Raw genomic sequence first — 13826 nt, 5'->3', positions numbered from 1 at the left:
GGGGAGGGTGGCAAGGGGAGCAGCCAGCCCTCTCCTGTGTCCTGGGTTCTGGGTGCCAAGATGGTCTTGGCATTGCAGACTTAGGTTCTGCTCTAAGAAGCTGCAATAAAGTTGTTTTTGTTTTTGAGTCGGAGTCTCGTTCTGTCGTCCAGGCTGGAGTGCAGTGGCATGATCACGGCTCACAGCAGCCTCGACATCCTGGGCTCAGACTCTCCTTCCCCCTCAGCCTCCTGAGTAGCTGGGACTACATGCACATGCCACCACACCCAGCTAATTTTTTTAAATTTTTTGTAGAGATGAGGTCTCACCATGCTGCCCAGGCTGGTCTCGAACTCCTTGGCTCAAGCACTTCTCCCGCCTTGGCCTCCCAAAGTCCTGGGATCACTGGTGTGAGCCACCATGCCCAACTGCAGTAAAGTTTTTAAAATCATTTTATATGTGAGGTTGTTGTTGCTATCATTCATTCATTCATTCATTCATTCATTCATTCATTCACTTGTCGTGGTTGAATTGACTGCTATAAACTCCAAAGCGCTACCAGGCTGCGCTGAAGGCTATGTTACTGCATGTGACTTTCGTTCCCAGACATAAAATCTTGCATGATTCTGGTGAGTTCTGAGTTTCCCTCGGAGCCATCCCAGGAAGAGAAGGAGAAGGAATGGGGAGGGGAGGCTGTGCTCCCCGAGGGTGCGGACACATCTCTCTTTAAAGCCACCTACAACTAGGCATGACACAGGCTAAGAGTGATGGATTTTTCTGGAATGAAGTCACTCATCTCCTCAGTGTTCTTTTTGTATATTAGTTTTTATGGCTCTGGCATAGGGACTTGGATTCCTCCGTGGAAGATGAAACTTGATGGCTTGAGACTTTCCAATGGAGGCCAGATATTGCCAAGGGTCTGAGAGGCTCGGAGAACACCCAGTGATCCTGTTTTTTTCATGTGGGTCACGGAGAAAAGATAAACATCAAATGCCTCTGTCCTCAAATTCCTGATTTCAAAACATTGTATAAGCTACAGTCATCAGAATGGTGTGGTACTGGCCTGAAGATAAACAGATCTTCAGAATACAGAACCCAGAAATAAACCTGTGAATACAGTGGACATTTCTCCAAAAATGATCTACAGACGGCGAGCCAGCATATGGAGGGATGCTCAAATCACTAACCATAGAGGAACGCAAGTCAAAACCACAGTGAGATACCAGCTCACACCCATCAGAATGGCTACTATCAAGAAAAGAAAGAAAAAAATTGGCAAGGATGTCGAGAAATTGGAACCCTTGTGCACTATTGGTGGGACTGTGAAATGGTGCAAATGCGATGTAAAACAGTACAAAGATTTCTCAAAAAATTAGAAATAGAAGGCTGAGTGTGACAGCTCGTGCCTGTAATCCCAGCACTTTGGGAGACCGAGGCAGGAGAACTGCTTGAGCCCAGGAGCTCGAGACCAGCCCAGGCAACATGGGAAGATCTGGTCTCTACAAAAAATTTTTAAAAATTTTTTAAATTAGCCAGGCATGGTGGTGTGCACCTGTAGTCCCAGCTACTCAGGAGGCTAAGGTGGAAGGATCACCTGAGCCCAGGAAGTTGAGGCTACAGTGATTGCATCACTGTACTGCTCCAGCCTGAGTGACAGAGTGAGACCTGGACTCAAAAAAAAAAAACAAAATTAGAAATAGAACTACTATGTGATCCAGCAATTCCACTTCTGGGTACACATCTTAGAGAATTGGAAGCAGGGTCTCGGTGGGAGACTCACACCCTCACGTTCACAGCAGCACTGCTCACACGGCCAAACAGGGGGATAACCTGCGTCCACAAACGGGCCAGTGGACACACCAAATGTGTGTGTGTGTGTGTACACACACACTGTGGAACATTACTCAGCCTTAAAAATAAAGGCAATCCTGGCACATGTGATCACGTGACTAAACTTTGAGCACCTTGAGCTCAGCGACTGACAAGCTCCCCCTCCCGAGGTCTTTCGTCACCCTGCGATGTCCCTTTTTTCACATGAGATGACACGGATTCCGGAACCAGGACCGATACACATGGGAGCCACTGCTCAGGGGCAAGCCTCAGCAGGCAGGCCGGGCAGGAGGGCAGCCGGAGTCTTCCCGTGAAGCCTCCGTGGGAAGCGGGCGAAATTCTGCTTTATAAAGCCCGGCATCTTCTGTGCAGGACTCAGCTTCTGAACCAGGATCCTTTGGTGACTGTTTTTCTGTCTGGTTCTCCGAAACAGATTCCAGTTGGGAATTTGCCTGCAGGAGGGTCCTGGGAGGGACTCCCAGGAAGCCCACGGTGGGAGTGGGCACAGAGGAGAAGCTGGCTGGGGACACAGGTGCCACAAAGGCTTTAGCCGTTCCATGGGGCGCTGGGGACTGGGGAAAGCACCCACAGTTGTCCTGAATTCGGACATTGCTTCCTGGCTGCCCCGGGAGGGGACATAGCCGGGGGCTGAGCAGCTCCTTTCCACAGAAGGCAGTTCCAGAAGAGAGACTTGCTGGGACGCTCACAGCACTGGCGGAGTGGGTGCCTCTCCTGAAGGGGGTCTCGGGGCACACCACAGCATTCACCGTGGCGACCTCAAGTGACCATAGGACTTTCTGACCTAAGAGTGATGAGCAGATGTCACCGAGTTGCGGCGGGAGAACTTCCTGCACTAAGTACATATGGAGCTAGGGACATCAACAGAAAGTGACTTTGTGAGGACAAGCCCTTCAGTCAGCTGGAGAACCCTGTGCAAGCCCACGGGGTCATCTTTTGAGGGGAGGAGGGAGGTTACTTAGTCATTTGCTCCATAAGAATTTGTTGCGCACCTACTATGTCCAGGACTCTTTTGCGGGTGCTGGGAATTCCGAGGTGGATAGGAAGCCCCCTGGAGGAACACGGGGCCTGCTCTGGGTGTCTCTAAGTCCCTTTAGTTTCTGTCTGCCAGGCTGGACGAGGAGCTCCCTCCCCACAGTGCTCAGACTCAGCTGTGGCCAAGGCAGGGCTGCCGGAGGGTGGGAAGGCCAGAGCTCCCAGGCTGCTCCCCTCCAAGACCCAGAGCCCAGCCTCAGCGACCCCTCCTCCCAGCCCACCTCGGGCCGCTTGTGGGTGACGGTGGGTGGGTCCTTTGGGACAAGTTTCACCAAAGCATACCCACACCTGAGTGCTTCTTGTTTAATTCTGCCACTTGCACTCCAGCCAGAGGGGTTTGAGGGTCTTCCTGGCTGAACCCCTGCCTCCAGGAACAAGACAAAGCCACCTGGTCAGTTACACCTCCCAGGAGGGGAGTTTTTACTTCCTCTTCCAAGTTGAGCAAGCCCAGCTGGCCGAATAGCTTCACTCGGCACCAAGCCTTCATCTCCCCTCCCACGCCCACGCGCCGAGGTCACACAGGCACCCCTCGTGGCTTCCAGCAAAAAAACCGCAAACAAGTGCTTCCATAACTCATGGTTCAGCCTGATGCAAAGAGCACCGCCAGAGAGGGGGGCAGAACCTCTCTCCAGCTGTGCTAGGATTAAGAGAAGCAGGCATGGAATATTATGTCGCACTCACCACCATATATGTAAAAAAAGGGGGAGGAGAGAGGATACATGTGCATATTTGCTTGGTCACATACAACACTTTTCTGGAAAGTTACACAACAAAACTGGTAACACCAGAGGCCCTGCTGCAGGGGGGTAAGAGGCAGCGCAGGAGGGAGCTGCCTTGAGCTCAGAACCATGACGATGTGGCACCAAGAATAAGGGAACCCACGCTGAAGACAGACATGAGTGCAGATTTTTTTTTTTTTTTTTTGATTTGGAGTCTCACTCCGTCACCCAGAGTGCCACTCCCGGCCACCGCAGCCTCAAACCTGCTGGGCTCCGGCGATCCTTCCGCCTCAGCCTTCCAAGTAGCTGGAACTACAGGCATATGCCACCATGCCTGGCTAATTTTTTGATTTATTGTAGAGATGAGGGCTCGCCAAGTTGCCCAGGCGGGTCTCGAACCTGTGACCTCAGGCAATCCTCTCACCTCAGCCTCCCAAAGTGCTGGGATTACAGGCGTGAGCCACCACACCCGGCTGAAGATGAAGTTTGAAAGAGAGTTGGGTAAGTTCCTTTTCTTTGTCTGTGGGCTCAGCGGAGACGGACAGCAGCTGGTGGTCCTGCTTAGTAGGGCCCTTGGTTTATTCATCCCACCAGTGCTCTGCCCCTGCTGGAGACACAGCTGTGAGCCAGAGCTCACTGACCACCTGGAGAGGGAGGCGGGTTCCTGGCCACACCCCAGACCTTCCAGGCCAAGGAATCTGCAACGTGAACAAGCTCTCCTGATAATGTTTGCAACCTCGAGGGTGAGGTTTTCCAGCACTTCGCAGAGCTCCGGTCATCAATTTCCAGAAAACGTCCTAGAACAGAGCTCCCGGAGCCTGGGGAGGCTGTCGCCCCCCCGTCCCCAACTGCCCTCAGCAGATACCTGCCCAACAGCTTCTGGCTGTGTCCTCCAGCTCCATGGTCCAGCTGACCACTCCTGTGGCAGGATGCGGCAAATGCTCAAATATATTTCTTGTATGATTGAGTGAATAAACACAGAAACACGTGTAGCTGATTCAGGATCAGCAGCTGGCCTCACCTGGGCTGACTGAATATCTCCCACTAGCCCAATGGCAGGAAGGGGGTTGCTAGCAGTTAGAGGTATTTCCTTTTGAAAGGCAAGTTGCAACTTTAAAGACCCGACAGGCGCAGGGCAGGTTTTGTTTAAGAAAGGCCAAATGGCCCAGAGACTGGCCATTTCATGGAAACGGAAAAGAGTCTTATTTAAAACCCCCCTTCTGAAGTTGACGGTTTACAATCCTGCAGTTCCTGGAAACCGTTTGTTCTTTGAAAAATCTAATTTTGCTGAGTACAGCCTTGTAAAATTCCAAAGGAAATATGTAATCACTCAACACGACCTCCTCCCTTACCTAAACAAGGGTATAAGACCCCATTTCTCCTATTCTAAGGCGCTCGATATGGACACATTAGACCCTCAGGCCCGCTGGGATGGCCAGCGTAAAAAAGTGCCACTTCCTATAGTAGTCTCGGTGTCGCGATCTCTCTATTTTTCCTGCTACACTCCCAGGCACCTGCTCTCAGAGCCCTTCCTGCTGCCAGCTGAAGGCCAGAGACTCCTAATCAACCGACCTCAAACTGGGGGTCTGCAGGTCTCCAGGCACGAGCCCTCGTGGCTGTATGTCAGTGATGAGGGCAGTTCTGGCCCCACCTGCTCTCGGTGCTCCCCCTGCCCTTGGCCACCAGGAAGTGCCAATGGAGAAAACCAATTACACCTGGGAAGCTGCAACCCCTCCCCCAACGAGGGGGCGGGCTGAGAGGCCTGCCCGCATAACAGGGAGGCAGGGTAGGCTGGGCAGGGTTGCCCCGCCACCGGAGGGCGCCAGCTCGGAGGTCTGTGCCATGTCCTTCCAGGGTGTCGTCCGCCTGTCCCTGGACAGCCCCGCCCATGCCATCTGTGTGCTGGGGACAGAAGTCTGCCTGGATCTGAGTGGGTGAGGCGCTGGGGGCCCTGCCGGGGCTGACTGGGGGCAGGGAGGCTGGCACGGCTTCCCCTCCCCACCTCGGAGGCGGGGTCACTTCTCTTCCCTGCATCTCTTGGTCTTGCCCCACCTCGAGGCCTGGTTTGGGTTTCTAGAGAGTCTTCTGGTCCCAACACTGTGGGGGTTCTGACTTCAATCCCGCCTCTGCCCCGGGCTGGCTGGGAGCCTTCAGGGAGGCAAGTGCCGGCCTCCCCAGCCTCCTCATCTGTGAAACGGGCAAGGCCCTGCAGGGGGCTGGGGGTCTCAGTGGAAGTGACCTGGCCACAGCACAGACCTCCCTAGCCCCATCCCTTGCCTTCTTTCCCTACAGGGACCCCTGTGGCTCAGGCTAATGGCTCCTCCCCCCTCGGGAGCTGAGGGTTATAAATGAGGGGCTCGTGAACGAGACTGTCTTTGGTAATTTCCAGAGTGTCCAAGGGAGGGTGGGGTCTGGGCTGGAGCTTCTCAGAGGGTGAACGTGGGGAACCCTGAGGAGAGCGTGGCATGAGCAAGGCTGAAGTTGTGTGAGAACCCCCAAAACACCCTGACCTTGACGCTTGAAGGAGAGCCAGGGCTCGGGGGGCCGCCCCCTCCCATGACCGGCTGCCTTCCAGGCTGAGCAGGTGAGCCTTCGTGCCCTGAAGTTTACCCCCTTCTCGTGCAAACCAGGGGTGCCCCGAAGATGTGTGACTGCTTCACTATCCGTGGCTCCCAGAGGGTCGTGATCCATGTCGCCAACACAGTGATTTCCGAGAAGGAAGATGCCACCGTCTGGTGGTCCCTGTCTAATCCCACGCACGCCACAGTGAAGATGACATCGCCCAGCCCTTCTGTGGATGGAGACGAGGTCAGCCTGGGGAAGAGGTCAGGACGTCTCCCGGGGTGGGACCCGGTGCTGTTGTTGGGGCCTCCCTCCTGGCAGCAGGCACACCCGGGGTCTGTTGCTTTGTGGTTTTTGAGTCTGGGTCTCACTCAGTAGCCTAGGCTGGAGTGCAGTGGCATGATCAGGGCTCACACCATCCTTCTGCCTCAGCCTCCTGGGTATCTTGGTTTACAGGCGTGTACCACCACACCCAGCTACTCTTTTTATTTTTTTTGTAGAGATGAGGTCTCTCTATGTTGCCTGGTCTTGAGGTCCTGAACGCAAGCAGTCCACCTGCCTCAACCTCCTAAAGTGCTGGGATTACAGGCATGAGCCACTGTGCCCAACTTGTTATTTATTTGTTTATAAAGATGGTGCTGAGTATTTTTTCGTGTCCGGGCTTACTGCTTGCAACAAAACTGTGAGGTGGGCACTCCATGACCCATTTCACAGATGAAGAACCCGAGGCACCAAGTCGACAATCAGTAGAACCAGGGTTCCAGCTGAGCCCTTCTGTCTCCCCCTGTGCACTCCCAACAGTGGCATGGAACTGGCTGCCTCCAGTTGCTGTTAGTCTGGCTTCAAGTTCTCAGCTGTGTAACTCCCATGGGCATTTTGGCCCGGCAGCTTTTCTGAATGTGAAGACCTTAATGAAATCTAAGAGCTGAGGAGAATCAAATGCATGCTGTCTGCTAGGGAGCTTGAATCCCATTTCAAGGGGCTGATCCATCCCCTTCTCTCACATATGAGAAACTGAGGCACGAGGTGCTGTATCTAGCCCTCAGTGGCATAACTAGAGTGGGGGAGACCTGGGATTTGAGCCCAGGTCTGTGCCCTCATTCCTGGGTAGACAGTATGCCCAGTGGCCAGTTGCGGCAGACACTGCAGGACAGGCTGCTAGGGTCTCCACGGACGTGGTAGCATTCTGGGGTGGAAACAGGCTGCGTGGCCAGTAGGGCTCAGCCTTGGCTGCAAGTCGGGACCACCCGGGTTCTGACACCCAGACCTCACGCCTGCCAAGGAAAGCAGGCCCTGTGGGAGTGGGACCTGTCTCTGTTGTTTAAGGCTTTCCAGGTGATTCCATTGCAGAGCCAGGGTGAGGACCGCAACACAGCCACTTGGGACGGGACCTCCCCCGGCAGAGGGGTGGGTAGAAGGATAGTGCACACCCTACCTGTGCCCCAGGGTAGGCTGTGCCCCAGGGTAGGCTGTGCCCCAGGGTAGGCTGTGCCCCAGGGTAGGCTGTGCCCCAGGGTAGGCTGTGCCCCAGGGTAGGCTGTGCCCCACAGGCAAGTGGTGCCCTTAGGTAGACCTGAGCGTCTCACAAGAAGCGAGCTCAGACCTGCTGTGCCCAGGGTGTTACCTCCACCCTCAGGAGTAGGCGACAGAGTGAGGCTTGACTTCGGAGGACGAAAGCTTCCTTTTAGCAGCAGATGGCAGGTCACACATGTTGATGTGACTCTGGCTAATGGCTGCAGCTCTCATTTGTGATGAAGACCTCGTGGACGGGGGCAGAAGGGAGGGTCTGTATTTAAAGTATAAAGCAGAGGCTGGACATCATGGCTCACACCTGTAATCCCAGCACTTTGGGAAGCTGAGACCAGCCTGGGCAACAGGGCAAGACTTTATCTCTATAAAAAATCAGCAGGGCTCGGTGGCTCAGCCTGTGCTTTGGGAGGCTGAGGTGAATGGATTGCCTGAGCCCACAGGTTCGAGACCTGCCTGGGCAACTTGGCGAGACCTCATCTCTACAATAAATCAAAAAAAAAAAAAAAATCAACTGGGTGTGGTGGGGCATGCCTGTAGTCCCAGCTACTCAGGCTGAGGTGGGAGGATCATCTGAGCCCAGGGGGTTGAGGCTGCAGTGAACCATGATCGTGACACTATACTCTAGCTTGTTGACAGTGAAGCCCCAACTCAAACTATAAAACAGAGGCTGGGGCAGGACACGCCAATCCCTGTCCTCACCCCAGGTAAGCAGCTTAAGCCAGCAGAGGCCCTGTTTCTCCATGCCAGCCTCATGGGGCAGCGGGTGGGCCCCAGGAGGGTGGGTACCATAGAGAGGATGTCTAGTATGCTGTAAGGCTTGGGCTCTGGAGCCGGGCAGCCTGGGCCTGGGATTCCCCTGCTGCTTTCTGCCTGAATGGTGCAGGATGGGTCTCTGATCCCTCTGCTTCTAGGGGTATAGATTCTACCTGGGCGGCTTGTTGTGGTTCTGGGTATAGATGAGGTGGGGGTGGGGGTAGTGTGGCAGGTTCTAACACCTGTCCTAAGAGCAGGGCTCTGGCCCATGCCAGCTCCCAATGAGACATCAGAAGCTGTAACACGAGATCAAGGTCATACACCCAGACCTTGGCCCGGGGGCTGCTCCCAACCCTGCCTTCCGGTGCTCCTTTGGATCTGGGTCACTCTCTCCACAGGTCTCGGTCACCTACTATCAGCCCAACCAGGAAGTCGCCGTGGGCACGGCTGTGCTCTACCTCACTGGCATCGGTGAGTGCCCCCACCAGGAGCCTGGGGCCCAGCCCACCTCTGGGAGGGGTGGGCATTGCTGAAAAAACTAAATGAGATGCCTCTGATGGGCCCCAAGAATTCCTGAATAAATTCCTAAGCAAATTCTTGCAGGATACCATCACCCCCTCCGTGCTGTGTTCACGTACTGCCAACCGAATTTTCTGCCCACGTTAGGTACCCACATTTTGCCTTGGTCACAATCGACGTGTCTGGTCCACAGTTCATTTCTTGTCTCACTGTATCCTTTCCCCTCGTGGTCAAGAGCTTTCCTTGAGCCATGCTTACTGATGTAAGATGCCAGCCCTCACCTCTTCTCTTCTGAATTATTTTCATCAGCCTAGGAAGGAACAATAACTTCTCTCAATTCCAGGTTGTCTTTCTTTCTTTCTTTCTTTCTTTTTTTTTTTTTTTAGAGAGACAGGGTCTTATTCTGTCGCCCAAACTGGAATGTAGTAGTGTGATCATGGCTCACTGCCGCCTCGACCTCCTGGGCTCAGGCAATCCTTTCACCTTATCTTCCGAGTAGCTGGCTCTACAAGCATGTGCCACCACACCTAGCTTATTTTATTTTTTTGTAGAGACGAGGTCTCGCTACATTGCCCAGGCTGGTCTTGAACTCCTGGGTTCAAGTGCTCCTCCCACCTTAGCTTCCCAAGTTATTGGGATTACAGGCATGAGCCACCACACCTGGCCCAGGATGCCTTTAAACTGCACTCTCCTGCCTCTCTGCTCCTTGGAGCTATTCGTGTGACCCGAGTCTCCTTTCCTTCTCTCGAACCCACTCAAATCAGATGCCACTGGCACGGTTCTCACAGAGGACTCTAACTTCCACACTAGCTCTAGTGGCTGAAGCCCTGGTTCTCCTTTCTTGGCACATTTTACCTGAGACCTCAGGGATGCTACACGCATTCCTCGTGGATGAGGACAATGGCACTCCCACCTGTTCCTCAGAGCCCTTGGCTGGGCTCTCTGTTCCCCAAGCCGATCCATGTTCCAGGGTTCAGGAAGCAGTCATGTGGCTCCGGTACCCCCTTTAGACAGACCCCCTCCCCAAACCACCTCCACCTAACAGCTCCCACAGCCTCGACGTGGGCGTGGTCCCCACATGACCCTTGGGTGTCCAACAGACATCTCAGACTTAATGTATACCAAGTGATCCTCTCTACTCCCCAACACTTTTTTTTTTTGAGTTGGAGTCTCACTCAGTCGCCCAGACTGGAGTACAGTGGCCATTCCCGGTCACCGCAGCCTCAACCTGCTGGGCTCCGGCGATTCTTCCGCCTCAGCCTTCCAAGTAGCCGGAATTACAGGCATGCGCTACCACGCCCGGCTGATTTTTTGATTTATGGTAGAGATAAGGTCTCGCCGCCCAGGCGGGTCTCGAACCCGCGGGCTCAGGCAATCCACTCACCTCAGCCTCCCAGTGGCGCGGGATTACAGGCTGCCACAGAGCTCGGCTCCAACACTGATGTTTCTGGGAGTTTCCCCATCCCACTGTCCTGTGGTGGCTCCATCCTTCTGGCTGTCAAGGCCAGTGACCTTGGCCTCACCTGACTCTCCTCACCCCAAGCAGTCCATGAATCTCGGGGGGGATACCTGAAGTTGGGCCAGGATTCAGCAATGCGCCTTCAATGCGCTTTCCCTGGCACAAGCCCCTTTCCTTGCTCACCAGGGTGGGGGTTGCCTGCTGCCACCCTTGCCCTTCTGCAGGTCTGGTCTGGATCCAGCGGCCAGAGTGGCACATCTCTAAAAGGATATCAAATCACACCTCAGGTCAAAGCCATCCCACTTCCTTAATTAAAGCCAAAGTCACTGTTGCCCACAAAGCCTATGCGAGTAGCCCCGCCCCCTGACCTATGGCCTCGCTCATTCTGCTCTGGGGCCATGGGCTACTTGGCCTTTGAACGTGTCTTTGGTATTTCCTATTCCCTCCAATGGCTTTTACCCACCTCCCCCTTACCTTCTTGCCACCTCAGGGTCGCTTTTCACATGTCAGCTTAGACTTCCCTGATCTCTTAAAACAAACACCCCACTCTACCCACCGCTGTTTCCCACAGTGCTATTGCCATTGGACATGTGTGTGTGTGCATGTGCATGTGTGCACCACCCAGCTGCCCACATACCACTAATGTAAGCTCCACAGAGAGAGGGCTGCTGTCTTGCATGTGGCTGTATCCCTGGGACCTGGAGCTGCCTGGCTCCTTGCAGTACCCATCTCCAAGCATCTGCGAACCAGGAGCTCAGGATACGGCAGCAGGCAACGGCCCTGACGCTCCCACGGGGAAACTGTATGTCAGGTGACAAACCGTGAACAGGAAACTGTGATGAGGCCACCCACTGGACACTGCATGGATAGAGGAAGGGGGGTGGGAGGGAGGGAGGTTGCTTAGGCAGTAGGGACAGCCTTTGGGGTGACCCTTGGGCAGAAACCTAGATCCTTATCCCTTAAAGGGGCTTAGGATTTCCCCTCCTATGTCTTAGAGCTTTCCAGAAGGCAAGGGAGGTAGGCTTTGCAAGCAGAACCCACCTGGGTGGAGGCTGAGAGACATGAGGTTGTGCAAAGACTGCAGTGGACTAGTTTTGTGAGTCCCTGGATGTCTGGGGTAGGCACATGCGTGTTGGGGCCTCTCCAGCCTTGCTCCAGAGAAGTGGCACACCAGCAAGGCGGGGTGGCCCTGCCGGGGTCACCTATGACTTCGGAGCGCCATCTAGAGGCAGGCCGTAGGAGGTTGAGACACCCTTCTCCGTTTCAGAGGTCTCCCTGGACGTGGACATCCACCGCAGCGGCCAAGTCAGGAGGCCCAGTGACAAACAGGCCAAGGTGAGGCAGCCGGGAAAGGGGACAGAGGTAAATCTGGCCCAGAGACTCCCTTCGTGTGACCCTCATAGTGTTTCTTAAGTCAGAACTGATGGAATTGCTCACTTGTTGAAAAAACTGGCTGGGTGCAGTAGCTCACGCCTGTAATCCCAGCACTCTGGGAGGCCGAGGAGGAAGGACTGCTTGAGCTCAGGAGCTGGAGACCAGCCCAGGCAACATAGCGAGACCTCGTCTCTACAATAATTATAAAAATTAACTGGGCATAGTGGTGCACGCCTGTAGTCCCTGCTACTTGGAGAGGCTGAGGTGGTGGAAGGATGGCCTCAGCCTAGGAGGTCGAGGCTGCGGTGAGCCGTGATCATGCTGCTGCACTCCAGCCCTGGGCAAGAGTGAGACACCACCAAACAAACAAAAACCTTGAATGTCCAGCGGCACCAGGCTCATGTCCTAGCCTGGTCACCTAGAACCTCTCAAGGGCTAGCTGCCACCTCCAGGTGGGATGCCTGTCATTTAGCTTCTCCATCCCTATTTCCCCTGATACTGAACCGAGGCAGGTAACCAGCAGGCTGAGTCTAACTCCTTTCCCTTCCTCTTGCCTGGTTCCTGATGATACCTTCCGTCCCTGGGGCTACTTGGCCTCACAGCTCCCCGCCGCAGCTCCCTGTGGAGAGGCTTGGCTGTGCCTGTGTCAGAAAAGCACAGGACTGGCTGGGCTCCCTCCTGAGCCCGTGTTCCAATCTCATTGCAGAAAAAATGGGTGTGGGGTCCCCATGGTTGGGGTGCCATCCTGCTGGTGAATTGCAGCCCTATGGATGCAGGCCAGCATGAGGACAAGAAGACCAAGAAAGTGTTCTTCTCAGAGGGTGAGACCGCAGACCGCCCCTAGTCTTCTCTCCCAGGCTTGGCCTTCCCCTCAGCCTTCACGGCTCAACCCCAGCCATGCAGATTCTGGACTGGTTTCGCATCTCAAATCCTCTGTCCTGCTTGGAGCCGTGTAACAGGGAAAAGGCCACATGGCTCTGTGGAAAAAGCATGGGCTGGTACAAAGTGCTACTTCCTGGGCCGGGCGTGTTGGCTCACGAATGTAATCCCAGCACTTTGGGAGGCTGAGGTGGGAGGATGGCTTCAGCTCAGGAGTTCGAGACCAGCCTGGGCAATATAGCAAGATCTCATCTCTATAAAAAAATTTATAAAATAGCTGGGCATGGTAGCATGTGTCTGTAGTCCCAGCTACTCTGGAGACTGAGGTGAGAGGATTACATGAACCCAAGAGTTTGAGGCTGTGACCATGCCACAGCACTCCACCCTGGGCAATAGAGTAAGATTTCGACTCAAAGTGTTACTTCCTGGTTATGAACTTGAACACACTAACTTCCCTGGCCTTGTCGGCCACCTGCAAAATGGGCATGATACAAGTTGGTGTCCCAAGGTAGTTAGAGTAATAAATGATGACAACAGGCTTATACGAGATTAAAAAAAAAAAAATTAGAGACGGTCTCACTCTTCACCTAGCTCGTACCTAGAACGTAGCTCACTGGTGTCTTGGACTCCTGTACTCAAGGAATCCACCTGCCTCAACCTCCTGAGTAGCTGGGACTACAGGCATGTGCCACCACGCTGGGCCAAAATTTTTACTTTTTGTGGCACCAAGGTCTTGCTACGTTGCCCAGGCTGGTCTCAAACTCCTGGCCTTAAGTGATCCTCCTGCCTCAGCCTCCCAAAGTCCTGGGATTACAGGTGCAAACACTGTTCCCAACCTCTGTGAGCTACTTTCTAAAAAAACAGCCTTTCTCTTGTTGCCTGGGCCTGGGACCCCAACTGTCTTAGATAAAAGCAGTCTTAGATGTGGTCCTGACTTGTGGTAGGGACCAGGGTTCTGGGTCTTAACAGCAGAAACAAGGCTGGAGGTGACCCCTTGCTGACCTGATCCAGCCAGGCCCTGTTCTGTGTGCTTGTGGGGACTGTGAGGTAAAAGCCACCCTCACTCAAAAGTGGGCCCTGGGGTTGGCAACTTGCTTGTGGCCACACAGAGAACAAGCAGTGGCAGCCTGGGCCACAGAGGGAGGCAGAGGGTCTTCGGGCCCCTTCCC

The 13826-nt window shown here is 54.3% G+C and overlaps 1 protein-coding gene across 1 annotated transcript in view; it reads left to right on the top strand.

The window, feature by feature from the left end:
• Positions 1-5423: 5423 nt before the first annotated feature.
• The window catches only part of PADI6 (peptidyl arginine deiminase 6), a gene marked incomplete at its 3' end in the record, with an annotated part of 26089 nt that continues 17686 nt past the window's right edge, over positions 5424-13826 (top strand). Inside the window, exons 1-5 of the mRNA XM_008048250.1 lie at positions 5424-5515; positions 6212-6389; positions 8825-8897; positions 11672-11739; positions 12485-12599. Of these exons, the coding sequence (XP_008046441.1) occupies positions 5424-5515; positions 6212-6389; positions 8825-8897; positions 11672-11739; positions 12485-12599 (526 nt within the window). The remainder of the gene's footprint in view (positions 5516-6211; positions 6390-8824; positions 8898-11671; positions 11740-12484; positions 12600-13826) is intronic.

Source organism: Carlito syrichta, unplaced genomic scaffold (assembly GCF_000164805.1).
Source record: "Carlito syrichta isolate Samal-C Ts95f unplaced genomic scaffold, Tarsius_syrichta-2.0.1 Scaffold123281, whole genome shotgun sequence".
Lineage (NCBI taxonomy): Eukaryota > Metazoa > Chordata > Mammalia > Primates > Tarsiidae > Carlito > Carlito syrichta.
This window is presented reverse-complemented; position numbering and strand designations above follow the sequence as displayed.